This window comes from Podarcis erhardii (genome assembly GCF_964252035.2).
Source record: "Podarcis erhardii genome assembly, chromosome: 4".
NCBI lineage: Eukaryota > Metazoa > Chordata > Lepidosauria > Squamata > Lacertidae > Podarcis > Podarcis erhardii.
In genome coordinates, this window is record NC_138508.1 from 4,801,467 (window position 1) to 4,828,946 (window position 27,480).

Sequence of the window (27,480 nt, forward strand, 5' to 3'; positions counted from 1 at the left end):
GAAGTTCTGTCATTGTGGCTAGTTCAAGGTACTAGCACAACTTTAATTGCCACTCATCTTTTGTTGATATTAACTCATTTTCCAGTATTTAGCTATTAACATCCTACCCGTTGTGGTCGTGTAAAGAAACACTCTTTTATTTTCATTTGGGATGCTTATCGTTAGAATGTTAAATAGGAAAGCTTTGGTTTTCTTTAAAATAAATAGCATTTATTTTATTTTCCCTTTGGGGACATGTTCACATGTGGAATAAGGTTCCCTCGTTTTGTCTGCATCTCCAATGCTTACTGCTGATATTTATTTATTTTGACCAATTTGCTTGTTTGTTTTTAAATAATTTTTATTGAATGATTTTATGTTACAAAAAACATTACAACCATACTGCCACAAAATATAATTGAGAAATAAAAATTACATACATCAATATTTTGTTTGTTTATTTGTTATTTACTGTCTTATTTCATCCCAAACATTCCATACAAAACACACTCCCGCAGAAACACAAAAAATACAATAAAATAAAGTGATAATAATGAAGATAAATATTTTCCCCCTTATCTTACAAAATCTTTTCTTCAGTTTTGACTTCCTATCAAGTCCCTTCGCATATATTTTATCTTACAATTGAATGTACACAAAACAATAAACCTTTCTATATAAATTTTCCAAAAGATTCTGAAAACATGATAAATCCTTAATAGTTGTGCACCTTCTTTTAGTTCCTTTATCACTCGAATGTGAGCATGGAGTCAAAACTATTATTGTATTTTTGAACATATCTTCTATAACCATCCCAGTTTTCCGCGATTTTTTGCTTTGAGTTTCCTCTTAGGTTACTAGTCAATTGAGCCGTCTCCACAAATTCCTGTAATTTGATTTGACAATCTGCTATTTTTGGAGCCTCCCGATCTTTCCATCCCTTGGCAACGAGTATTCGATGTCCATTTTCTCATATATATATATATATATATATGCAGGTTTTGGTGTCCTCGGGTGTCTTCCCGTGTAAAAGTTGGGGTGTCTAGGCGACGTTTCGACGAGGTCTCACTCGTCATCTTCAGGCTGGTGCTTTCGGCTTCTTGTTACTGGAACAGAGCAGGATCTCAGTGTTTGAGTTCCTATAAATACTGTAGAGGGGGTGTGGTGTATAGCCTCCAATGTTCTGGGCAGAGAGGAAGTTCCCAGGCTAGTGTGCCTTTTCTTCTTTTGTTCCTTAATTACTTGAGAGATATCTTGAGTGATTTCTTGAGTGATATCCTGAGTACCACTTAGGTGGGTCATTAGGTGTGGATTAGTTGCTAAAGTCTTTGTGTCTTGACCTCTTGAACTTTGTGAAGAGTTTTCATGAGAAGATGGCTGTACTGTACTTAGTTGTGCTCTGGCTTGGCTTCGTGTATAGGGGCGAGCTGTGGTTTTGTGGCTTGTGTCAGCCAGATCTGTGTAGGGATTGCAGGGGGGTGCAGCATCCGGAGGTGCCACCATGGATTGGCTACTGGATGGTGTCTGTAATTCACCATTGGCTACTGGATGGTGTCTGCACAACTAAGTACAGTACAGCCATCTTCTCATGAAAACTCTTCACAAAGTTCAAGAGGTCAAGACACAAAGACTTTAGCAACTAATCCACACCTAATGACCCACCTAAGTGGTACTCAGGATATCACTCAAGAAATCACTCAAGATATCTCTCAAGTAATTAAGGAACAAAAGAAGAAAAGGCACACTAGCCTGGGAACTTCCTCTCTGCCCAGAACATTGGAGGCTATACACCACACCCCCTCTACAGTATTTATAGGAACTCAAACACTGAGATCCTGCTCTGTTCCAGTAACAAGAAGCCGAAAGCACCAGCCTGAAGATGACGAGTGAGACCTCGTCGAAACGTCGCCTAGACACCCCAACTTTTACACGGGAAGACACCCGAGGACACCAAAACCTGCATATATATATATATATATATAATATAATATAATATAATATGTTCCTCAATGTACCAAGCATACACATATATCAATATATAAACCACATGTCCAAAACCCAGAAGAAAAGTCCTAAAGCTGTTTTGACTCTTTCACTCACCTCAAATATTTCTCTACAAGGTCAAAGGCAATTTAGAAACCTCCCCATTGTCTCTGTCCTCACAAATCCTGCCTTAAGGGCACATTTAAGGTGTGACTAGGGTGAGCCTGTGACCTGGCTCAGGAATGAAGTATTATCATTACAAAAGAATGGCCAGCCTCCCAGGTCATCCAGTCAAGTGACCATTAACAGGTAACCTGGCAGACAAGGTAAAAAACAACACACTTCCACTGCGACCAGGGAAAAGCTTTCCCCGGCATCTAGCAGAGGAACAGCGATGTGCCCTGTGTGAAGAAAGCTCAGGCATGCAGAAAAGACTCCGTACGCAGCTTCTTTCTAATCTAAGAAGCTTTATTGTACAGCGGCAAGATAAATCAGCAATACGGGAGAAAGAGCTGACATGCTGTCTCTCCCCTTCAAAGCAAAACAGAAAGTAAAGTATTTCACATTACAAAGTGTACAAACCCTTCCCCTATGTGAACACACCCCCAGCGACAGGATGTAACTTCCCGAGCTATTAACCCTATAAGCTCTGGGTCTCCTCACACCCCCACTCATCCTGTACCGCTGGGGTGAATGTAAGCACTACCACTTACCCCAACCCAACCCTTCACAGAACTTCCCCTGTTTTTGGAAGCTCAAAGGTTTAGTGAACCCATCTGCCAGAATCTTCTGGCTCGGACAGTACTTCAGCTTCACTAAGCCTGTCTGAACACTCTGACATGCATTTTGGAAACGTATGTCCAAATGTTTGGTTCTGGACATAAACTGTCCAGACTCTGCTCACTTCAAACAGGGTTGATTGTCTTCCCAAATGGTGATGGGCAAGCAACACTCTCCACAGATCTCTTGGACCAAACACTTTAGAACTCTAGTTCCCTACAAAGCTCTGACAACGCACTGAATTCAGCTTCTGGGTTTTTTTACAAATGTCAATGTGAACATTTTCCCCCCAATTCATTATATATCATTTCCCACAATTTTTAAACTTCTCTACATTTCCACCACATATGATAAAAAGTCTCTTCTTTTTCTTTACATTTCCAACATATGTTTGACTTGGTTTTATATATTTTTGCTTTCTGTACTGGTGTAATATACCATCTATACATTTTCCAACTACAGTGGTACCTCGGGTTAAGTACTTAATTCATTTTGGAGGTCTGTTCTTAACCTGAAACTGTTCTTAACCTGAAGCACCACTTTAGCTAATGGGGCCTCCTGCTGCCGCCGCGCCGCCGGAACATAATTTCTGTTCTCATCCTGAAGCAAAGTTCTTAACCTGAGGTACTATTTCTGGGTTAGTGGAGTCTGTACCCTGAAGCGTATGCAACCTGAAGCGTATGTAAACTGAGGTACCACTGTAGTTTTCTTTCAAAAGATAACAGTCTGTAAATTTCAAATTTACTTTCCACAATTTTTCCCAGTCCTCAAATTGTACGTTATGTCCTATATCTTGTGCTCATTTGATCATGACCGATTCGACCTCCTCATCTTTTGTTCCCCATTCTAGCAAAATACTATACACTTTCTTCAGCACCTGCACATCTTCTATAATTTCCTGTTGAAATCTAGAAAATGTATAACTAAACCTCATGTAATTGTCTGTAGTGTAACCAACTCTGCAAATGATCTCTTATTTCCTCATATTCTTTTAATTACCATTTCCGTTCAGCAAATCTATGTATGTAGGCCACGTCCCCTTTTTCTCTCTCTCCTGTATGAATTCTCTGATGGGAAAACAAAGAGGAGCGTTCACTGAAGCTCTTTCTACATTCTACACACTAATAGGGTTTCTCCCCTGTATGAATTCTTTGATGGAAAGTGAAAGAGGACCTCTGACTGAAGTTCTTTCCATATTCCACACGTTGATATGCTTTATCCCCTGTATGAATTCTCTGATGGGAAGTGAGAGAGGAGCTCTTCCTGAAGTTCTTTCCACATTCCACACACTGATAGGGTTTCTCCCCTGTATGAATTCTTTGATGGGAAGTGAGAGAGGACCTCTGATTGAAGCTCTTTCCACATTCAAAGCACTGATAGGGTTTCTCCCCTGTATGAATTCTCTGATGCGTAGTGAGATGGCCACTCTGACTGAAGCTCTTTCCACATTCCACACACTGATAGGGTTTCTCCCCCATATGAATTCGTTGATGGGAAGTGAGAGAGGAGCTAACAATGAAGCTCTTTCCACATTCCACACACTGATAGGGTTTCTCCCCTGTATGAATTCTTTGATGGGAAGTGAGTCTGTGGCTGTGAGTGAAGCTCTTTCCACATTCCACACACTGATAGGGTTTCTCCCCTGTATGAATTCTTTGATGGGAAGTGAGACTGGCGCTCTGACAGAAGCTCTTTCCACATTCCACACACTGATAGGGTTTCTCCCCTGTATGAATTCTTTGATGGGAAGTGAGAGTGGAGATATCAGTGAAGCTCTTTCCACATTCCATGCACTGATAGGGTTTCTCCCCTGTATGAATTCTTTGATGGGAAGTGAGATCGGAGCTCTTCCTGAATCCCTTTCCACATTCTACACACTGATAGGGTTTCTCCCCTTTATGAATTCTTTGATGGAAAGTGAAATTGGACCTCTGACTGAAGCTCTTTCCACATTCTACACACTGATAGGGTTTCTCCCCTGTATGAATTCTTTGATGGGAAGTGAAATTGGACCTCTGACTGAAGCTCTTCCCACATTCCACACACTGATAGGGTTTCTCCCCTGTATGAATTCTCTGATGCGTAGTGAGATGGCCACTCTGACTGAAGCTCTTTCCACATTCCACACACTGATAGGGTTTCTCCCCTGTATGAATTCTTTGATGGGAAGTAAGTCTGTGGCTGTGAGTGAAGCTCTTTCCACATTCCACACACTGATAGGGTTTCTCCGCTGTATGAATTCTTTGATGCGTGGTGAGATAGGAGCTATCAGTGAAGCTCTTTCCGCATTCCACACACTGATAGGGTTTCTCACCTATATGAATTCTTTGATGGAAAGTGAGATCGGAGCTCTTCCTGAATCTCTTTCCACATTCTACACACTGATAGGGTTTCTCCCCTGTATGAATTATTTGATGGGAAGTGAGATTGGACCTCTGACTGAAGCTCTTTCCACATTCCATACACTGATAGGGTTTCTCCCCTGTATGAATTCTTTGATGGGAAGTGAGAGAGGAGCTATGATTGAAGCTCTTTCCACATCCCATACACTGATAGAGTTTCTTTCCAATGAGATTTTGTTGATGGGAAGTGGAATTGGAGCTCTGACTGCAGCTTTCTCCACACTCCAATTTTGTGTGTGGCTTCTCCTCTCTGGGGATTTTTTCGTGGTCACCTTTGTTCTCGATTTCCAATTCATCACAATCTGCATTGGGGACAAAAAGGGATTAGAGCCTCAGGAACAAATGGAAAAGAACTGAAGGGAATTGCATGTGTGTTCATTACCTGTGTTGTTTGTTTAATATGAGATTCGGATGAGTTGTTGAATGTTGCTTTGTTTATATAAAGCAGTGGTCAAAATTGTGAAAGACCTTTGGAAAAAAGTATATTTCAGAGTTTTGATGGCTTATAACACCACTTCATTTGGAGTAATTTCATAAAATTATATATCAATGGAAAGATAATTCGATCAAAAATGCAATCAGGAATGCAATCTGTCAGGGAACTGCCATCGGAAAGGCAGGAGGTGGAGGGGCTGTCAGAAGTCAGGAGAGACTCAGCAGCGGAGGAAGGCACCAGCAGGGGGAGAGTGGGAGATCAGAGAGAGAGAGAGAGACGAAGGAATGGCTCAGGGAGTCTTCCAGCGATAACAGCGGAGAAGTCTCAGATCCTCCCATAGGTACACCCACTCCTCGCCGGAAACTGTCGCGCTGAGAATCCAGACGACGCGTTTCCGTCAAGGAGCTTTTATGCTGGAGTAGATTCCGTAAACGCCCACTGTTGGATTCTGCCAGCGACTGAGGGACCATGCTTAAGGGCTCCGCTAAAAACAGAGCCTTGCTAAGTTGAGCAAACTCTGAGGGACTAAGCTTTACGCACAAGCAGCTCATCATCCCATCACACAATCCAACAAAGTTTGTTCAATTACCCGTATTCTATCAAACGTTATAGCCAAATAACCAGAAAAAGGAAGCACAACTTGCTTTGGTTGACTTTTGTCAGTGTGTTATGTGATTGCTAAGTTGGTTGGTTTTTTGTATTCTTTCATTTAGTGAGGGTGTAAGACATAATAAAATTATAGAAATGGCACAAGGAGTTGAGTGGTCCCCAGAAAGTGATGTAAGATTGTACTATTAAGTGAGCAAGGCTACAGTTATGAAGAAATTAGAAGAGAGATTGGGGAAAACTTAACCAAAGTTGGCCTTTCTATATTTTTGAAGAGGTATAAGGAGACTCAGTCACTACAAAAGTGACGATGGACGAGTGGAGAGACTGTGCCTACATGAGAGAAGAAAATCATCTGGGTGTATTCAAGATGACATGGCACAATGTAATGGGAAGTTGAGTGCAAGGACTGGTCTAAAATAGAATTCTAAGAAAAAGCCATTGTTATCTCTCAAGCAACGGTTGAAAAGATGAAACCCATGTTAACTGGACAGTGGAACAATGGGGCGGTGTTATTTGGAGCGATGAGACCCAAATCTCTTTGCTTGGTAGTGATGGCATGAAATACCCGGGAAGAAGAATCAGATAAGATTTACATCCTACTTGCATTACACTGACCGTGAAACACCCAGACAGTGTGATGATCTGGGGTTGTATCGCAGCAAAAGGTGTGGGCAGAATTTGCGTTGTTAATGGGAATATAAATGTGGGGAAATGCATAAACGAAATATGTGAGCCCAAACTGAAGGTGATCTTTTCTCAGATACCAAAGCATTTATATTTTCAACAGGATTCAACAGGATTCAGCTCTATGTCGTGTTGGTGCTGTTGGAGCCGACTAAAGAAACTTGTTAGTCAGAAGCAACCCAGCAATAAAGCCCAATTAACAGAGGCAATAATTCAGTCTTGGTTTCCCATTATTACAGCTGCAGAACTAAAAACTTGGTTCACTTCAAGGGAAGGCGTTGTAAGGCCGTAATTAAAGCTAAAGGTTACCAAAGGTTTCGCGTTTTTTCTTTATGACTGCTGTTCTAATAAATACTCCTTCATAAAAGTCATCACATTACATTATTCATTAAATTATCTTTCCATTGCTATATAATTTTATGGGATTCTCCACACAAAAGTGGTGTTATGAGCCATCAAACCTCAGAAATACACTTTTCACAAAAGGTTTCCACAATTTCGGCCACTAGGAGAAGTTGTTCATTTTAAAGTTAATGTTCTTCTATATGGAATCAGATTATTATTATTTATGTTTCATGTTTATATGTGTGTTGGAAGCCGCCCAGAGTGGCTGGGGCAACCCAGCAGGGTATAAATATAAATTATTATTATTACTACAGTGGTACCTTGATTTAAGAATAGTCCTGTTCTGGAAAGTTTGTAAACCGAGGTACCACTGTATCATCATCAGCATCATCATCATCATCATCATCATCATCACCACTGCTACTTCTACCTGAAATTCAATAAGTCTAGTTCTTCTCTGGGATGAATTTTGTTTGGCTCAGTCATGGCATCCCCTCCATCTCCATTGTCAGTCATCTCTTTGGTCAACCCAAGACTGACAGGAGCAAAAACAGAAAACCTGAAACTATTTATCTTTCCTAACAATTCTGAAGCTGACATTTAAGATGGCCTGGGCAGTTGAGACCAGCCCAATCGTGGTAGAAAAAGGAATAATCTGAGGAAGATTGTTCAAAGAAAAAACTGTAAGTTACTGTTTATTGTGGGGGTGTTAGGTTCTTAGGTGTTGTAGGGGGCGCTGTTGAGCTCTGTGAAAATATATGAGGTTGGTCACATAGAGGTATTTTTTGAATTTCCAGGCAGATATGACAATCGCACAGGGAGCCTTACCAAGAGAGGCCACGATCCCACGATTCTCCTCCATGACGTCCTTATGCAGAGCTCTCTGGTCAGGATCCAGCAACGCCCACTCCTCGTCCGTGAAACGAACAGCAACATCTTCAAAGCACACTGGACCCTAAAAGAAAAAGGGAAATGTCCTCTGAGACAGCAGAAATATGATCTACTGCACAATGCTCTGTTGTTTCCTTCCTGTAAATTGCGGTGTTGTTTCAATACGATTGCTTTGCTGCACATTTTATTTATGGATGCTTATTTTATTCTAAGTTTAAATTATGGGTATTCGTTTTTGTGCAAATAGGTTGTACTCCACCTTGTGTTATTCAAGTCATTCTGCCTAGGCAAGCATTCCAGTTTCCCCAATGGAAGGATCCACTTTCTCCTCTCCTCCTGGGCTGTTCTGGGGAGTTCCCTCCCAATGCCCTAGAGCCAAATTAAAGGGATTCATGGATGAATGGGGAGGGGGAGGAATGGGAGGCAGGCCCCATTTTGCAGCCGATGGGGCTGGCTAGGTGAATCCAGGCCACTATTTGCATTCAGTTATCAATCTAGAAATAAAATAAGCCTGTTTTGGTTGGGCATCTGTCTTGGATGATCTAGCAGAGATTCCTGCACTGCAGGGGGTCTCCTGGCTCTGAGAGACAAGCAGGGAGGGTGGCTTCTGGCAAAAGGAGAGGGAGCCACCGGTGGCTCCTCCTTCTCCTGACTCACCTCAGCCTCTCGACCTTCCTCTCCCACTTGCCTCCTTCCTCTTCTGCCTCTGATTCTGCACTGCATTCTGCCACAGAGTCTCCCAGCTCACTAAGCTCTGTTTCCCCTTCAGCTTCTGACACCTCCTCTTCCCAGGCTTCCCCCTCTGACCGCTCATTCTTCCTCCACCTCCAATCCTTGGGCTCTGAGCCGTCTTCCTTTCCTGGTTCCCAGGCTGCTTCCTCCCACCACTCCTCTGTGCCCAACCAGTCCATGACATTGCTCCATCCCTCGGCCTCTGGCCCCACAAGGCAGCTTCCCCTGACCTGATCTGGTTCCACAGCCGCTGCTTCCCTTCTGCCCCCATGAAAAGGCAGATCAGGAGGTCTTGCTGGCATCCTTCTGTCACCTGCAAGAGAGAAAAGGTTAGCAGGACGCCAGGAGTGCCTGAATCTCTCACAGGTGAAACAGGGCATCTCTAACTACAGATGGGCCTTTGAGAAAGCCTCCCCCACTGAGTGCATTTGGAGGTTTGTGCCCATTTCATATGTTTGTTGTGCAGAAATACGTCTCCTTTCCTCTGGGCCCTGGATCCCAAAAGCCCCCCCCCCCAAAAAAAAAGATGAAAAGAACCCACAGATGAGTTGGAAAACCAACAGAATGAGACCAAACGGAGAAAAGCCACCTTCCTCCTTACCCAGTGGCCTCTCTCTGGTGTCCAACGGAGGCCTCTCTGCCTCACAGGAATCCAGGTCCATTTCTGCAAAGAGATCCTTTCCCTGAAAAAGAAACAAGGATTCAAAACAGAGAATGGGGAGAAATACTAGAAAGAGAATGACAAAGACTTGAAGGGTGTGAGATCTCATTCCATGAATGCTTTCCCAGAAAAAGGATGGGCCATCAGCAGACCATTATGGGATGTTCTCTGTCCTGTTTGGAGCCCCTTGGGAGTATCCAGAGGAAAGTCTCTCTCACCTGCTTTCTCTCCTCTGCCTGACTCAGGAGGAAACCTTCGGCCAGGGCCACCGCCTGGGAACTGGTCTCCGCTCCGCATTCCCTCACCCAGCTCTCCATCTCCGGGGGAAGGAGAGCCAGGAACTGCTCCAAGATCACCAGGTCCAGCATCTCAGCTTTTGTGTGCCTTTCTGGCTTCAGCCACTGATGGTCAAGGTGGTAGAGTCGGCTGCAAACCTCTCGAGGTCCTTTGGCCTCCTGGCAGCAAAACTGCCTCAACTGCTGGCTCTGCACCTCTGAGCGGAGGGTATCCTCCTCACCCAGGATCTTCTGCACTGGGTTTTGCCAGAATCCCCCACTGCTCCCAGTTTGGCTGGCATGGCCTCTTCCTGCTTTAGGGCCAGCTGAGTCTTGCTCTTCCATCTGTGCTCTCAGGAAGCCTCTGAGAGATCGGAAGGGACCTTTTTTTTTAAAAAAAAAAAAAGAAATATTTATTAGAGTTTTACAGAGACATAAATACAAAAATACACAAAAGAAAGAACAAAAATAAAAAATACAACATACAAAAAAACGAAACAAAAAATAAGAGAAAATTTAAAAACAAAACCGTTTTTCATAGTTTAAGCTCCTTTGCTTTATTCTTGGACCTCCTCACACCTCCCCTTTTTGTATTCCCATTTACATAATCAAATCAGCAAATCCTTGCCCTCTTTCATTTATCTTAACTATATCTTAACATTATTTTAACTCTATATTTCCATCCATTATCAATTCATTTTTGCATATTCTTATTAACTTTGTTGCTAATACCACTTATTTTCAATCCAACATCATTTTAACATTCATTAACTTTACAATATTTCTGCAGATAGTCTTTAAATTTCTTCCACTCTTCTTCCACCAACTCTTCTCCCAGGTCTCGGATTCTGTCAGTCATTTCCGCCAATTCCATATAGTCCATTACCTTCATCTGCCACTCTTCCAGGGTGGGTAAATCTTGTGTCTTCCAATGTTTTGCAATAAGTATTCTTGCTGCTGTTGTTGCATACATAAAGAAAGTTCTATCCTTCTTTGGCACCAATTGACCAACTATGCCCAGGAGAAAGGCCTCTGGTTTCTTCAGGAAGCTATATTTAAATATCTTTTCCATTTCATTATAGATCATCTCCCAGAAAGCCTTAATCTTTGGGCAAGTCTACCAAAGGTGAAAGAATGTACCTTCATTTTCTTTACATTTCCAAATGATATATTTTTGCAAGCTTGACTGGTGTCATGTACCACCTGTATATCATTTTCATAATATTCTCTCTTAAGGCATTACATGCCATAAATTTCATACAGGTGGTCCACAACTGTTCCCAGTCAGCAAACATAATGTTATGACCAATATCTTGTGCCCATTTAATCATAGCAGATTTAACCGTTTCATCCTGCGTATTCCATTTTAACAGCAAGTTATACATTCTTGAAAGTATCTTAGTTTTGGGATCTAACAATTCTGTTTCCATTTTTGATTTTTCCACCTGGAAGCCAATTTTTTTGTCCAAATTATAGGCCTCTCTTATTTGATAATAATGAAGCCAATCTCGCACCTTATCTTTTAATTTCTCAAAACTCTGCAATTTCAATTTGTCTCCATCTTGTTCCAATATTTCCCAATATTTCGGCCAGTTGGCCTCCATATCGAGCTTTTTCTGAGCCTTTGCTTCCATTGGTGACAACCACCTTGGGGTTTTATTTTCCAGTAAGTCTTTGTATCTTATCCAGACATTAAACAATGCTTTCCTGACAATATGGTTTTTAAATGCTTTATGTGCTTTAACCTTGTCGTACCACAAATATGCATGCCACCCAAAAACATTATTGAAACCTTCTAAGTCCAAAATGTCTGTGTTCTCAAGAAGGGACCTTTTGGTCTTCTGCCAGGTTCTGTCTGTCTAAATGAGAAGCTGCAGCAAATCCTACAAAGCAAATACATTGTTCTCTTATAGAATTTTTAGGACAGGGGGAAAAATGGTTCCCTGAGCAAGCATGGATGAGTCTTGCTGGGAACCAGGGCTGGACTTCACCGCATCCCAGACCATGAGCTATCATTTTGAAAAGAAAGAGGAGGAGGAAGAGGAGAAGACATAAGTCTCTAGCCTTCTAGCAATGCAAAATGTGGAGGCAACTGAAGGGATTTCTGTCACATTAATCAACCTGGTTTCTGCTGCCTCCCAGTCAATGCATGAAGTCAGAACCGAATGACAAGGGAGTCATTTGTATCTTGTGATAAATGGATGCTTTTCTCTAGTGGGCAGGGACGCGGACTTATAAAAAATATTGGGGGGGGCCCGGGAAAGCTCATGAATAATAAATAAGCTCATGAATATGCAAATAAAGTGGCGCCGCCTCCTCGTGAGCGAATAGGGGAGAGCGTGCTGCGCCTATTAATCAGCTCCAAAGGAAATTGGGTGGAGCTTTTGCTCGGGAGGGAGGGCTGGGGTGCATTTTGGGCTGGGGGAGGGGCGGCGATGGCGCTCTGCTGGAGGGGCGCCGGAGATTATTGGGGGGGCGGAGCCCCCCCAAACGAATTTTTGAGGGGGCTCGGGCCCCCTCAAGCCCCATGGAGTCGGCGCCTATGCTAGTGGGGGTCCTGACCTGGGGGTCCTCAGGAGTTGCTCCCCCCACCCTCCCCCCACCTCCACACCCTGCTTCTGTCTCCTTTTCTGCAATCTCTGCCGCTGTCCAGACAGATTCATGGGGTGAGGTCTCTTTTTCTCTCTTCTGAGGGCCAGGAATGTATCTGGCAAACCCCCAGAGGGCCAAGTGGGCGGGGCCAAAGACATCTCCCTTGATTTTTTGTTGTTCTGTTAGATAGCTTAACACAAATTGGTTTGCAATGTAACACCCAAACTATGGCCTGGGATCCCTCTCTTTATTCCTGGCCTCTCTTTCCTACTTTTACTTCCTTCATCCCCGTTATTCTTATTTTTTTTGGGGGGGGGGGCTAGTGTTCACCTCCTCCTCCAGCTTTGGAAAATCATTTGCAGATGTTTCCTCGGTTGTGCAATGAGGCTGAGCGATGTCACAGAGAGTCAAAGTCCCAGGGACTCCTTTGTTTAAAGAAGGGAGATTTTTTTCTGAACGGGGGGGGGGGGGGCGGAAGGCCAAATGAGTTTTGGATGCTCTGATCTGCAGGAAGGAGAGCGTGGCAGCCCTGGCCCCTCCCTGGCAGGACCCTCTCCTCCTCCCTGACTTGGGGGTCTCCCCCCCTGCAGGAGCAGATCAGGCCCCCCAGGCCCCCTCCCCTGCTGCAGCCCTGGGACCCCCACCAGATCCCAGAGAGAGAGAGAGGAGACTCACCAGATCCCAGGAGGGGAGAGCGAGGCAGCCCTTGCAGGAGAGACACCCAAGCAAGAAAAGGACTGGGGAGGGGGGGGGCCATGGCTGTGGAGGACCTGCCCCCCTTCCTTCCTTCCTGTCCTCTCTAGGAAGGCAGCTCGGTTCCCTTTAACCCTTGCCAAGCCGAGTCCCTCCAGCTCAGCCCTCTCTCGCTTGGCAGAAACTCAGATTCTTTTTTTTTTTTATGCATTTGGGGGGCAGCTGCCCCCCCCGGCTCCGCCCATGCCCAGATATCCTTTTGGGGGTGAGGCTCTTGGCTGGACTCTGAGCATCTCCCTCCCTTGGCCAGAAACCAGAGGAAGAGCCTGCAGGGAAAAGGGCTTTGCAGGAGGCAAGGAAGCTCCTCCTGGAATTCCGGAGTGGAGAGAGAGGGGGGGATCCCAGGGTCATCTAGTCCAACCCCCAGCAATGCAGGAATCTCAGCTCCAGCATCCAGGGCAGATGGCCCTCCGATCTCTGCTGAGAAACCTCCCAGGAAGGAGAGTCCCCCACCTCCCCAGGGAGACCTTTCCCCTGCCCAGCTGCTCTTAGGTGTCCCTCCAGGCAGCGGGTCCTGAGTTCGAGCCCTGATCAAAGAATCACACTGGCTGCCAAGGAGGAACCAAGCGAAGCTCAAAATAAATAAATCCCATTCTCATCAGAAATCAGTAATACTTTCTTATGTATGCTTTCTATGCTTTTTTCTGCCATTTCCCTTTCCAGAAATGCTCAATTGCTAATTCAATGGACTGAAAATCGATAGTTGTTGTTATTATGTTTAGGGAAGCTTTTAATATTTGATGGACTATTATATTTTAGTATTTTGTTGGAAGCTCAACTGTACCTGCCGGAGGTGATTCAAAGCCATCCTGGTGAGTGATGGGTGGTGTGGGGGACCCCCATGGGGAAGTGGGAGACGGAGGGGCTTTGGGGAAGGGGTTGTCCATCTGCCGGAGAGGAGGACCCTACTGGCCTAGGCGCACATATCCTGTTTGAAAGGGGAATCATCTTAGGGACTTCCTGTGAACATCTGGGTCAGGAATGCTGTTCCTGGAATGGACAAACACACAAGACGTAACCGGCTGGGCATTCACATAAACAATACTCTTCTATCTATTCTTATCACAATATCAAAGGTTTTTTTAAAAATAATTTTTTATTAATTTTCCAACAAAATTATACAATTTTATCCAAATTTTGACAAATTAAATCTTTTTTGGACTTCCTTCAGTTGCTCTGGTAATCATCCATAGTTATTCTTTAGTACGCATTCCCTTCGCTATATTGCCATTTGTCTTCCCTCCCCCTTCTATTTCTTTTTGACAATACATCTTAACTTTTACAGTGCTTCTTGAAACCCCACTAGCGTTGTTTGCACATCACACACGTTTTTCAGATACTCTACAAACTTTTCCCAGTCCAAAGCTTTATCTTGCACATAAACAACACATAAAGTGCAATAATATAGATGGAAGTCCCAATAAATCAGTTCATTCATAAAAACCAAATGTCTGCTAGTTTCTGTTCCACATATGTTCATAAAGTCCAAATTGGGGACTACTACAAGTTCCACATTGTTGACAAGGATTTCCGGAATAATGCCTTGTTTCGCTCTCATGAGCTTCATCCATTGTACATATTCTAAGTAATATAAAGGAATATTGTTATGTACTGAGTTGAATAGGATCCAAATGCAGCAGTATGATTGGTCTGCAGGAGCCACCCAATCCAGCTCCAGGTGGAAGTGAATCCACAACCTGATTGGCCTACAGGAGAATTCCGGAATTAGCCAATCACGTGCATGTATATAAAGCAGATACTTTGAGGGGACTTTCATTCTTCCTCACCACTATGAGCTGAATAACGAGCATGAAATCCACTCTCGACTCTTGAGTATATTTCAAATATAATATCGTAATTCAACATATTTTAACAAATTAAAATTATATAAATAATTGTGCTATAAGAGTACATACAATATATGAAGTATCAAGATAATGGAACTTATAACATAGTGGTTTCTGCAGTGAACAACAACTCTTGCAATGTAAGATGATATAGACAGGCGCAGCGTTGATTTTAGTTACAGGTGACAGCAATCTGCAGCTGTAAGGTTTTCTTCTTAAAGTGACCCTTTTAAAACAACAAATGTAAAACAAACTTTATCCATACACAGGTTTGTTAATTTGTTAAAATATGTTGAATTACGACTTTGCATTCATTTCTGTTACTTAGAATACGTGCAACGGATGAAGTCCAGGAGGGCGAGTTCCATGACTACATATGAACATGGACCACACAGGAAGCCCATTTTTACTTTTGTTTTCTTTTTATATTTTTACTTTTTTTGTATTTTACTACATAATAACAGTAGAAATTATATGGAAATGTGATAATAATATTGAAATGAATAAAATGCTTAACTCACTAAGATTTTTAGTGTTTGCAGCTTCCCAAGAAAGGTCCGTATAGTTAAAGCCATGATCTTCCCAGTAGTGATGTATGGAAGTGAGAGCTGGACCATAAAGAAGGCTGATCGCCGAAGAATTGATGCTTTTGAGTTATGGTGCTGGAGGAGACTCTTGAGAGTCCCATGGACTGCAAGAAGATCAAACGTATCCATTCTTAAGGAAATCAGCCCTGAGTGCTCACTGGAAGGACAGATCGTGAAGCTGAGGCTCCAATACTTTGGCCACCTCATGAGAAGAGAAGACTCCCTGGAAAACACCCTGATGTTGGGAAAGATGGAGGGCACAAGGAGAAGGGGACGACAGAGGACGAGATGGTTGGACAGCGTTCTTGAAGCTACAAACATGAGTCTGACCAAACTGCGGGAGGCAGTGGAAGACAGGAGTGCCTGGCGTGCTCTGGTCCATGGGGTCACGAAGAGTCGGACACGACTAAACGACTAAACAACAGCAACAACAACAACACAGGTGGAAACAGTCGCAAGAATGTAATTCAATGTATCTCTTCTTATTTATCTAGCTGTCAGCAAACGTTCCAAAGCACATCAAAAAAGCCCGTTCCCAGGGTCAGAGCGGTAGTACTTTTAACTCTCTTCCCACTTTCTCCTGCAGGCAAATTCAGTCCGAAACTTCCCCCCCTCTTCTCCTGCATCCGAGGGGGGTTCAATATTGATATTTTTCCCAGTGGAAATTTAGCCCTTTACAAATAGGCTTTCCAAGGCTTCAGCTTACAGCCTCCTTGCTTCAGTCTATTTACAAAAGGGGGAAGGCGGACTTCCTATGTTAAACCTCCCCCGTTTTCGATGCCAAATTAAAACCTTTTGAAAATCCAATTCTCCTACTTCGTTCTACTCACGGGTAGTTGCTTTAGTGTCCGATTGACCACAGGAAAAGGTCTGCGCTCTCCGGCAACGGCTGTGCAGCTTCGCTCCATGGAAAAAGCAGTCGATTCAAAGCACCGCGCCGCTCACCCCACGTCACTCGGGATTCCCGAAATCAGGTTTCTCCGCGAGTAGGGGAGGCGCAAAAGGCGCCAGCCGAATCCCCACGTTAGCAGGCTTCAGCGCCTGCGATTTTTTAACGGGTCTCCGCCTTCGCCGTGGCGGCCAGACCCAAATTCCACGAGGCAAATTCCTCTTAGTCAGAGGAATTCCGCCATTACCGATGGCGCTAAACCCGGATTGGGCATAGTGTCCACTCCCGCCGCAGTAGAGACACAGGATCCCCTCCAGACTCCGAGTATTCTCCAAGGGGGAGAGGCGAGGCCGCGCTGCCTCAAGCTGCATTGGCTCCTCCAGCGACTTGGCTGTGGCTGTGGAACTGCTGGGAAGGACCAGAGCCGGGAGCTGGGAGTGCTGGCGGCCCTGAGCCTGGCGACTGTCCTCCAACCGATCGTCTATCTGCAGGCCCCGTTGAATGAGGGTGTCCAGAGTGGCGGGGCGATCCATCATGGCCAGCTGGTCCAGTATCTCATCCGAAAGCCCCTCGAGATACTGGTCCTGAAGGGTGGAGTCATTCCAGGACAGGTCCTGTGCCAACAGCGGAAATTCTGTGGCGTAGGCGGCCACTGTGGACTTGTCCTGTTTCAACTGCCGAATCTCCTGATTGGCTTGACTCCCCTTCTGAGGGTTGCTGAACGCGGTTTCCAGATGGTTGCAAAACCCTGTATAGTCTGTCAGCAAGGGAGAGTCTTGCCAGGGCAGCGGCAATGCCCACTTGGCCGCCCGGTCCTTCAGCAAGCTGTTCAGGAAGTGCACCTTGGTGCGGTCATCGGGGAAATTCCGGGCTCGCCCCTGAATATACAGCTTGGTCTGGGCAAGAAACATGGGAAAGCTGGCCGGGGGGGGGCATTGAATTTCTCTGGCAGGGCCACTGGGTACTTGCCAGAAGCTGGGGCGTTGGCACCAGGAGCTGGTAAGGCGTCCAAACGCTGATGAAGCACTGTCGCTGCATTGCTTAGCTGATGAACGGTGTGGGTCAAGACCTGGTTTTCCTGAGCCAATGCCACCAGCACAGCCGCCTGGTCAGCCATGGCTCCTGGTTCCTCCCGAACGCACCCCAATGAAGGGGGAGTGCGGGTGTGGCGGGAGCAAACTGTGCTGGTCCCATGGGTTACCCGAGAGGCTAGGTCCAAGTCCAGTCCTTGGTCAAAGGTGCAACGTGGAGGCAGTCCGTAGTAGCTGAAGCTGGGTGCAGGGCAGGGAGTTGGGTGAAGTTAGGAACAGGCTTGCAAGCAGGGAGCCAGGGCGGGTCAGGAGCTCAGGCAGGAACTAGCAGCCAACAATGTTGCTCCCGCAACTTGAGACTGGGGCTTTCCGGCTTTTATCTGCCCTGAGGCATAGGGCGGCCCCAGTCCTCTGGTGACTCGCCTCTCTAACCCTGACCGTCTGCAGCTCAAGAGAGGCTGGATCTTCCTCCAGCAGGTGAAAGGCAAAAGTCAGGCTTTCAGTTCCTCACAGAGGGAGGGCTTCTCCACATCCGAGAGTGCCGAGTGGGGGGCAAGGAGGACAGGTCTGAGTCCCTGCTCTGGTTCTCCCCAATACTCACCCCTGGGGGAGGGATGTGCAACCGCAGCACATCTGCAAAGAGAAGGACATGGGGACAGGTGAGTCCGTCCCTGAGCACCTGGCAAGGCTATTCCAAGAGTTTTCTCCTGGATTCCAAGTCCTACTGCAGGGGATGACGGACATCCCAAGCCTTGGGGGCCAGTCCTGGCCTCCTTCAACCAGAATGTGGCTCCCCAGGCCAGGGGTAGGCAAGCTAAGGCCTGGGGGCCGGATGCGGACCAATCGGCTTCTCAATCCGGCCCACGGACAATTCGGGAATCAGTGTGTTTTTACATGAGTAGAATGTGTCCTTTTATCTAAAATGCGTCTCTGGGTTATTTGTGGGGCATAGGAATTCGTTCACCCCCCCCCATATAGTCTGGCCCCCCTACATGGTCTGAGGGACAGTGGACCAGCCCATGGCTGAAAAAGGTTGCTGACCAATGCCCCAGGCTAACAAGATGGTCAATCTCCGGTTCCACTCCACCCTTTTAAAATTTAAATAACAAAATGGATCCCATCTCTCAGAGCATGTAAACCACATGAGTGGAAAGACCCCTGTGCCACTTGCAGAAATAGGACTGTACTTCCTTCTACCACCTTTAAAGTAAACGTCTATATAACAAAACCAAATTGACCCAAGTCTGCCTTCCTCCACCAACCTGAACTTCGCTCTTCAAGCCAAATGACAACACTTCCCCGTCCCCGGGCGAAACCGCCTGGCCTGTCATAGGTAGAGCTGCCACCACGCTAGTGGCGTTTACATCAGCTCGGCATGGGGACTGACTGAGCGGGCGGCGAGATGCTTTCAGCCTCGGACACTTGGCGGGTACTGAAATGGCCGTGCAGGCCAGATTCACGATCCTGGTGGGCTGGAATTGGCCCAGGGAACATAGTTTGAGGACCCCTGGTCTACACTGACTGGCAGCAGCTCCTCAGAGTTTCAGGCAGGGATTTCGTCCGGCCCTGGCAGAAGATGTCAGGGGTTGACCCTGGGACATTCTGCATGCCAAGCAGATGCTCCAGGGCTCCCCATATTTCCCTAGTCTTTCAACGTTATGCTATTAGCAACCGTGGAGATTCCACCTGCCTCTTTCGAAAGGAGAAAACTCACCTGATCAATTTAATAAATAATAATAATAATAATAATAATAATAATAATAATAATAATACATTTATACTCTGCCCATCTGGTTGGGTTTCCCTAGCCACTCTGGGTGGCTTCCAACAAAATATTAAAATACAGTAGTCCAACAAATATTAAAAGCTTCCCTAAACATAATAACAACAACCATCCAATTATGGAAAGGGAAATGGGCTCCATGATCACTGCAGATGGTGAAAGCAGCCACGAAATTAAGAGACGCCTGCTTCTTGGGAGGAAAGCAATGACAAACCTAGACAGCATCGGTGTTATGTACTGAGTTGAATAGGATCCAAACTGCAGCAGTCTGATTGGTCCTAGAACAATAGGATTCAGAATGCAGCAGTCTGATTGGTCCTAGAACAATGCAGCAATATGATTGGGTGGCAGGAACCACCCAATCATGCTCCAGATATAAGTGAATCCACAACCTGATTGGCTTACAGTAGAATTCCGGAATTAGCCAATCATGTGCAGCCCATTGTGTAAATAATGTATATAAAGCAGATACTTTGAGGGGACTTCATTCATTCCTCCTCACCACTATGAGCTGAATAAAGAGCATGAAATCACTTTGCGACTCTGAGTATATTTCACTGGCGACGAAGGTGGGATCCCGCTGAGCTGACTGCCACACACAGCACCGCAGCACCGCCACCTGCCGCACCGCTGCCTCGCACCGTGTATCCAGGCTTCAGCTCCGGGACACAAGGAACTCAGAATGGCAACCGACAGCAGCTTCTCGCCATTCAACCCAGCATCTGGAGACTGGGAAGCGTACGCCTCCCGTTTCACCTTCCTCCTAGAAGCCAAAGGGGTCACCGATGAAGAAGACGCCAAGAAGAGGGCGATATTCTTCAGTGTCTGCGGAGAGGAGACATTTGAAATCGCCCGGGCTCTCCTTGCACCTGAAGACGTCGCTACTGTTCCATACAAAACAATAATGGAACAGCTGAAGGGGCACTTTTCGCCACAGCCCTCAGTGGTGGCTCGTCGAAATGCCTTCTACGCAAAGCGGCAAGCCCTTGGGGGATCTGGGCAAGATTCTTGGCAGGCCTGGCAGTGTTTGACCCAGGCCTCTATCTCTCCGTCGATCCCTGGCCACCACACATAACTCCTGGCCAGGGCCTTCATTCTTACTACCCCTGGGTGTGTCTCGTGTAGGGCTGTGAGGACCCTTTTGCGGAGGGGCTGGGGAACAACAACCCTGCTTCCCCATAACAGGCACCCCTTGTGGGCCGACAGTTCATGTTTGTGGGTTGTGTAGCCGGCGAATTCTGGCCCGGGGCTGCTGCTGGGCCCGGGGCTGCTGCATGGTACATTTATGGTACAAATGTACCATAAACAAGGCCCTCACGGCCCATGCATACCCAGTGCCAGTGGTCAGCCATGTCCTTGCCACCCTGGCTGGGTCGAAAATTTTTGGCAAGCTGGACTTGGCCCAAGCATATCAACAGCTGCCAGTAGATGAGGCTACAGCAGAGGCACAGACGATTGTGACGCACAGATGAGCGTTCAGGGTAAAGCGGCTGCAATTCGGTGTCAGCGTGGCACCAGGCATATTCCAGAATCTAATGGACTCTCTCCTTAAAGGGATTCCTGGTGTCACCCCCTTCTTCGATGATGTGTTGATTGCCGGGCCCACACCAGAGGAGTTTGAGGACCGCCTCCGCACCGTTCTGCACCGTTTCCAGATGGCGGGTCTCAAGGTGAAGCGGGAAAAATGTCTACTAGGAGTGCCTCAGGTGGACTTTCTGGGATTTATGGTGGACGCAGAAGGGGTCCATCCAACTGGGGACAAGGTACGGGCGATTTGTGATGCCCCAGCACCCAAGAGCTAGACTGAACTTCAGGCCTTCTTGGGACTATTGAACTTTTACCATTCCTTCCTTCCCCACAAGGCGGCAGTAGCAGAGCCCCTACACAGACTCCTGGACAAGCGGGCCCCTTGGGTGTGGGGCCAGCACCAGGAGGCTGCATTCCAGGCAGTCAAGGACCTGCTTGTCTCAAACTCGGTCTTGGCACACTTCGACGAGAGGCTGCTGGTGGTGCTAGCATGCGACGCCTCGCCCTATGGCATTGGCGCTGTCCTGGGACACCAACTCCCGGATGGGAGAGAGGTACCGGTAGCATACTTTTCCCAGACACTCAACGCAACCGAGCGGAACTACTCGCAAATAGACAAGGAGGGGCTCGCAATCGTGAAGGGAGTAAAAAAATTCCATGATTTCTTGTACGGGCGGCCCTTCACCATGGTGACTGACCACAAGCCGTTGCTTGGCTTGTTTTCCCCTGAAAAGCAGACCCCCCAAGTGCTGTCTCCTTGTGTCCTCAGGTGGTCAATTTTCCTTGCCTGCTACCAGTATGCACTGATTCACCGCCCGGGGAAGGCGATGGGCCATGTGGACGCCCTCAGCAGGCTACCACTACCGGAAACAGGCCCTGACCCAGCACCTGCACAAGAGGTTATGAGCTTGGAGCTGCTTCCTGACCGCCCCATTCAGGCACAAGAAGTTGCACACCATTCCAAGAAAGATAGGGTCATCTCCCGGGTCCTGGACTGGGTGTGGAGGGGATGGCCCAGCAGCAGCCCCGGGCCAGAATTCGCCGGCTACACAACCCGCAAACATGAACTGTCGGCCCACAAGGGGTGCCTGTTATGGGGAAGCAGGGTTGTTGTTCCCCAGCCCCTCCGCAAAAGGGTCCTCACAGCCCTACACGAGACACACCCAGGGGTAGTAAGAATGAAGGCCCTGGCCAGGAGTTATGTGTGGTGGCCAGGGATCGACAGAGAGATAGAGGCCTGGGTCAAACACTGCCAGGCCTGCCAAGAATCTCGCCCAGATCCCCCAAGGGCCCCAGTCCAGTCCTGGGAGTCCGCCCGAGCACCATGGTCACGCCTGCATGTGGACTTCACTGGCCCCTTTCAGGGGAAAACATTCTTCATAGTGGTGAACTCCTACACCAAATGGCTGGAAGTCGCACTGGTACCGTCCACTTCTACATCCGCAGCCATCCAGGTACTACGCAGGCTCTTTGCAACCCACGGGCTCCCTGACACTCTTGTCTCAGACAATGGGACTGCATTTACGTCAGGAGAATTCCAAACCTTCACAGCGCAGAACGCCATCCGCCACATCCGTTCGGCGCCATTCCACCCTGCCACCAATGGCCAAGCAGAACGCATGGTGCGGACCACCAAGGACACCCTTCGCCGCATGATGCAAGGGAATTGGGAGTACCACCTTGCCACATTCCTCCTAGCACAGCACAGCACCCCCAGCTCAACAACTGGCCGGAGCCCCGCTGAACTACTAATGGGTTGGCGCCTTGCAATCAGATTGGACCGCCTTCACCCGATAGAGCTCAGGATGAGGTAGTGGTGGGGGAAGGCAGGAACCCCCGGACCTTCAAGGCCCAGGACCCAGTGTACGCAAAGAATTTTGGGGCAGGCCCAGCATGGGTACCTGCCACAGTCACCAGGGTCACTGGCCCCGTGTCGTACGAGGTGCTAACGGATGGGGGGCAATGCTGGCGCTGCCACTGCGACCAGATATGGCGACGATTCCCGGGAGAAAACCAGGAGGAGGAAAGGTCAGAGGAGTCCCAAGGGAACAGCGGGGCAGTGAAGCCCATAGAGCAGGAGGGGCCAGCAGGAGAGGCAGAATCAGTAAATACAGAGAGGACCTGCGAGGCCGAAAGGACACCGGAGCCAGAACCACGACTGAGCGAGCCGGTTGCGCCAAACCAAACAGGCCCATCACAGCCAGCATCCTTGGAACACGAGCCAGAACCTGAACCCCGGACCAGGGAACACCACAGGCCACAACGCACACGTAGGCCGCCGGCGTACCTCGAGGACTATGTATGCGACCTCCCGGGCAGGACTGGAACTTAGAGGGGAGGGGTGTTATGTACTGAGTTGAATAGGATCCAAACTGCAGCAGTCTGATTGGTCCTAGAACAATAGGATCCAAATTGCAGCAGTCTGACTGGTCCTAGAACAATAGGATTCAGAATGCAGCAGTCTGATTGGTCCTAGAACAATGCAGCAATATGATTGGGTGGCAGGAACCACCCAATCATGCTCCAGATATAAGTGAATCCACAACCTGATTGGCTTACAGTAGAATTCCAGAATTAGCCAATCATGTGCAGCCCATTGTGTAAATAATGTATATAAAGCAGATACTTTGAGGGGACATTCATTCCTCCTCACCACTATGAGCTGAATAAAGAGCATGAAATCACTTTGCGACTCTGAGTATATTTCAATCTTAAAAAGTAGAGACATCACCTTGCCAACAAAGGTCCGTATAGTAAAAGCTATGGTTTTCCCAGTAGTGATGTATGGAAGTGAGAGCTGGACCATAAAGAAGGCAGATCGCTGAAGAATTGATTCTTTTGAATTATGGTGCTGGAGGAGACTCTTGAGAGTCCCATGGACTGCAAGAAGAACAAACCGATCCATTCTTAAGGAAATCAGCCCTGAGTGCTCACTGGAAGGACAGATCGTGAAGCTGAGGCTCCAATACTTTGGCCACCTCATGAGAAGAGAAGACTCCCTGGAAAATACCCTGATGTTGGGAAAGATGGAGGGCACAAGGAGAAGGGGACGACAGAGGACGAGATGGTTGGACAGTGTTCTCGAAGTTACCAGCATGAGTTTGACCAAACTGCGGGAGGCAGTGGAAGACAGGAGTGCCTGGCGTGCTCTGGTCCATGGGGTCACGAAGAGTCGGACATGACTAAACGACTAAACAACAACAATAAAAAGGATGCATAAGAAGGAATTACTCATTTATGATGAGAATAGGATTTATTTCTTTTGAACTTTGCTTGGTTCCTCCTTGGCAGTCAGGAGTATTTCAGCAGGGCTAGAACTCAGGACCCGCTACCTTGAGGGACATCTAAGAGCAGTTGGGCAGGGGAAAGGTCTCCCTTGGGAGGTGGGGGACTCTCCTTCCTGGGAGGTTTCTCAGCAGAGATCGGAGGCCATCTGCCATGGATGCTTCAGCTGAGATTCCTGCATTTCTGGGGGTTGTAATAATAATAATAATAATAATAATAATAATAATAATAATAATAATAATAATAATAATAATAATAATAATTTATTATTTATATCCCGCCCATCTGGCTGGGTTTCCCCAGCCACTCTGGGCGGCTTCCAATCAAACACTAAATTACAGTAACCAATTAAACAGGGCTGCCTGTTTAGGGAACTAGACCCACCCGGCCCCCTCTTGCTTCGGGTTGGACTAGATGACCCTGGGATCCCCTCCTCTCTCTCCACTCCGGAATTCCAGGAGGAGCTTCCTTGCCTCCTGCAAAGCCCTTTTCCCTGCAGGCTCTTCCTCTGGTTTCTGGCCAAGGGAGGGAGATGCTCAGAGTCCAGCCAAGAGCCTCGCGCTCCAGAAGGATATCTGGGCATGGGCGGAGACGGGGGGGGGCAGCTGCCCCCCTATATGCATAAGAAAGAATAAAAATCTGAGGTTCTGCCAAGCGAGAGAGGGCTGAGCGAGGGAGGACTCGGCTTTGCAAGGGTTAAAGGGAAGTGAGCTGCCTTCCTAGAGAGGCCAGGAAGCAAGGGGGGGCAGGTCCTCCCGAGCCAAGCCCCCCCCCCCCCAGTCCTTTCCTGCTTCGGTGTCTCTCCTGCAAGGGCTGATTCGCTGCCCCCTCCCGGGATCTGGTGAGTCTCCTCTCTCTCTCTCTCTGGGATCTGGTGGGGGTCCCAGGGCTGCAGCAGGGGAGGATGCCTGGGGGGCCTGATCTGCTCCTGCAGGGGGGGAGACCCCCAAGTCAGGGAGGAGGAGAGGGTCCTGCCAGGGAGGGGCCAGGGCTGCCACGCTCTCCTTCCTGCAGATCAGAGCATCCAAAAACTCATTTGGCCCTCCGCCCCCCCCTCATAAAAGATCTCCCTTCTTTGAACAAAGGGGTCCCTAGGACTTTGACTCTGTGTGACATCGCTCAGCCTCATTGCACAACAGAGGAAACATCTGCAAATGGTTTTCCAAAGCTGGACGAGCAGGTGGACTAGCCCCCCGCCCAAGAAAAAGGTAGGAGAGAAAGGGCAGGAATAAAGAGAGATGCGGTGCGGCAGAGAGTCCAAGTGCAAGAAAAGGAGACAGAAGCAGGGAATGGGGGTGGGGTGAGGGTGAGGGTGGGGTGGGGGGAGCAATTCCAGAGGACCCCCAGGTCAGGACCCCCACTAGAGAAAAGCATCCATACAAATGACTCCCTTGTCAGTCGGTTCTGACTTCATGCATTGACTGGGAGGCAGCAGAAACCAGGTTGATTAATCTGACAGAAATCCCTTCAGTTGCCTCCACATTCTGCATTGCTTGAAGGCTAGAGACTTATTTCTTCTCCTCTTCCTCCTCCTCTTTCTTTTCAAAATGATAGCTCATGGTCTGGGATGCGGTGAAGTCCAGCCCTGGTTCCCAGCAAGACTCATCCATACTTGCTCAGGGAACCATTTTTTCCCCTGTCCTACAAATTCTGTAACAGAACAATGTATTTGCTTTGTAGGATTTGCTAGAGCTTCTCATTTAGACGACAGAACTTGGCAGAAGACCAAAGGGTTCCTTCCGATCTCTCAGAGGCTTCCTGAGAGCACAGATGGATGAGCGAGACTCAGCTGGCCCTGGAACAGGAAGAGGCCATGCCAGCCAAACTGGGAGCAGTGGGGGATTCTGGGAAAACTCTGTGCAGAAGATCCTGGGTGAGGAGGACACCCTCCGCTCAGAGGTGCAGAGCCAGCAGGTGAGGCAGTTCTGCTGCCAGGAGGCCAAAGGACCCCGAGAGGTTTGCAGCCGACTCTACCACCTTGACCATCAGTGGCTGAAGCCAGAAAGGCACACGAAAGCTGAGATGCTGGACCTGGTGATCTTGGAGCAGTTCCTGGCTGTCCTTCCCCCGGAGATGGAGAGCTGGGTGAGGGACTGTGGAGCGGAGACCAGTTCGCAGGCGGTGGCCCTGGCCGAAGGTTTCCTCCTGAGTCAGGCAGAGGAGAGAAAGCAGGTGAGAGAGACTTTCCTCTGGATACTCCCAAGGGGCTCCAAACAGGATAGAGAACATCCCATAATGGTCTGCTGATGGCCCATCCATTTTCTGGGAAAGCATCCATGGAATGAGATCTCACACCCTTCAAGTCTTTGTCATTCTCTTTCTAGTATTTCTCCCCATTCTCTGTTTTGAATCCTTGTTTCTTTTTCAGGGAAAGGATCTCTTTGCAGAAATGGAGCTGGATTCCTGTGAGGCAGAGAGGCCTCCGTTGGACACCAGAGAGCGGCCACTGGGTAAGGAGGAAGGTGGGTTTTCTCTGTCTGGTCTCATTCTCTTGGTTTCCCAACTCTTCTGAGGGTTCTTTTCATCTTGTTTTGGGGGGAGACAGTTGGGAACAAGGGTCCAGAGGAGGGGATTTCTGCACAAACAAACATATGAAATGGGCACAAACCTCCAAATACTCTCAGTGGGTGAGGCTTTCTCAAAGGCCCATCTGCAGTTAGAGAAAGCCCTGTTTCACCTGTGAGAGAAGCAGGCACTCCTGGCATCCTGCTTACCTTTTTTCTCTTGCAGGTGGCAGAAGGATGCCAGCAAGACCTCCCGATCCGCCTTTTCATGGGGGCAGAAGGGAAGCAGCGGCTGTGGAACCAGATCAGGTCAGGGGAAGCTGCCTTGTGGGGACAGAGGCCGAGGGATGGAGCAGTGTCATTTACTGGTTGGGCACAGAGGAATGGTGGGAGGAAGCAGCCGGGGAACCAGGAAGGGAAGAGGGCTCAGAGCCGAAGGAGTGGAGGTGGAGGGAGGATGAGCAGTCAGAGGGGCAAGAGGGAGAAGACTGGGAAGAGGAGGTGTCAGAAGCTGAAGGGGAAACAGGGCGTGGTGAGCTGGGAGACTCTGTGGCAGAATGCAGTGCAGAATCAGAGGCAGAAGAGGAAGGAGGCGAGTGGGAGAGGAAAGTCGAGAGGCTGAGGTGAGTCAGGAGAAGGAGGAGCCACCGGTGGCTCCCTCTCCTTTTGCCAGAAGCCACCCTCCCTGCTTGTCTCTCAGAGCCAGGAGACCCCCTGCTAGATCATCCAAGACAGATGCCCATCCAAAAGAGGCTTTTTTTTTAAAAAAAAGTAATATTTATTAAAGTTTTGACAATATAACACAAACAATAACAACAAAACAACACAAATACAAAAAATAAACAATCAAACAATAAAAAATACACAAAATTAGTTTAAGCCTTCTATAGTATAACTTTCATTAC

General features: G+C 47.6%; 2 protein-coding genes across 4 annotated transcripts in view; one reads left to right on the plus strand and one right to left on the minus strand.

Annotated features, from left to right (window-relative positions):
* Positions 1-209: 209 nt before the first annotated feature.
* Positions 210-10,149, minus strand: LOC309340975 (uncharacterized protein). Of its 2 annotated transcripts, none has more exons than XM_081860320.1 (6): positions 9,721-10,149; positions 9,443-9,524; positions 9,072-9,154; positions 8,047-8,173; positions 2,038-5,446; positions 210-600 (listed from the first exon to the last, which is right to left on the minus strand). In XM_081860320.1, exons 1-5 carry the CDS (start codon positions 10,120-10,122, stop codon positions 3,864-3,866), a joined length of 2,277 nt encoding a protein of 758 aa, XP_081716446.1. In that variant the 5' UTR covers positions 10,123-10,149; the 3' UTR covers positions 210-600; positions 2,038-3,863. The 2 variants fall into 2 exon arrangements, with proteins under 2 accessions (XP_081716446.1, XP_081716445.1); XM_081860319.1 differs by having other exon boundaries at positions 9,431-9,524.
* Positions 10,150-24,838: 14,689 nt separating this feature from the next.
* Positions 24,839-27,480, plus strand: part of LOC309340929 (uncharacterized protein) — a 171,294-nt gene continuing 168,652 nt past the window's right edge. Inside the window, exons 1-3 of one of the 2 annotated variants that reach the window (XM_081860182.1) lie at positions 24,839-24,912; positions 25,752-26,243; positions 26,440-26,521. In XM_081860182.1, the coding sequence (XP_081716308.1) occupies positions 25,842-26,243; positions 26,440-26,521 (484 nt within the window). In that variant the 5' untranslated portion in view covers positions 24,839-24,912; positions 25,752-25,841. The remainder of the gene's footprint in view (positions 24,913-25,751; positions 26,244-26,439; positions 26,522-27,480) is intronic. The other variant, XM_081860181.1, reaches the window with a different exon arrangement.

Bases quoted from the DNA above. Each gene is read 5' to 3' on its own strand.
- LOC309340975 (XM_081860319.1), bottom strand. From the start codon at position 10,122: ATGGAAGAGCAAGACTCAGCTGGCCCTAAAGCAGGAAGAGGCCATGCC. The intron at 9,155-9,430 runs GTGGCTTTTCTC...TCTCTCTTGCAG, and splicing joins GCCACTGGGTAAGGAGGAAG to GTGACAGAAGGATGCCAGCA. The intron at 5,447-8,046 runs GTAAGGCTCCCT...TCCCCAATGCAG, and splicing joins TGGGATCGTGGCCTCTCTTG to ATTGTGATGAATTGGAAATC.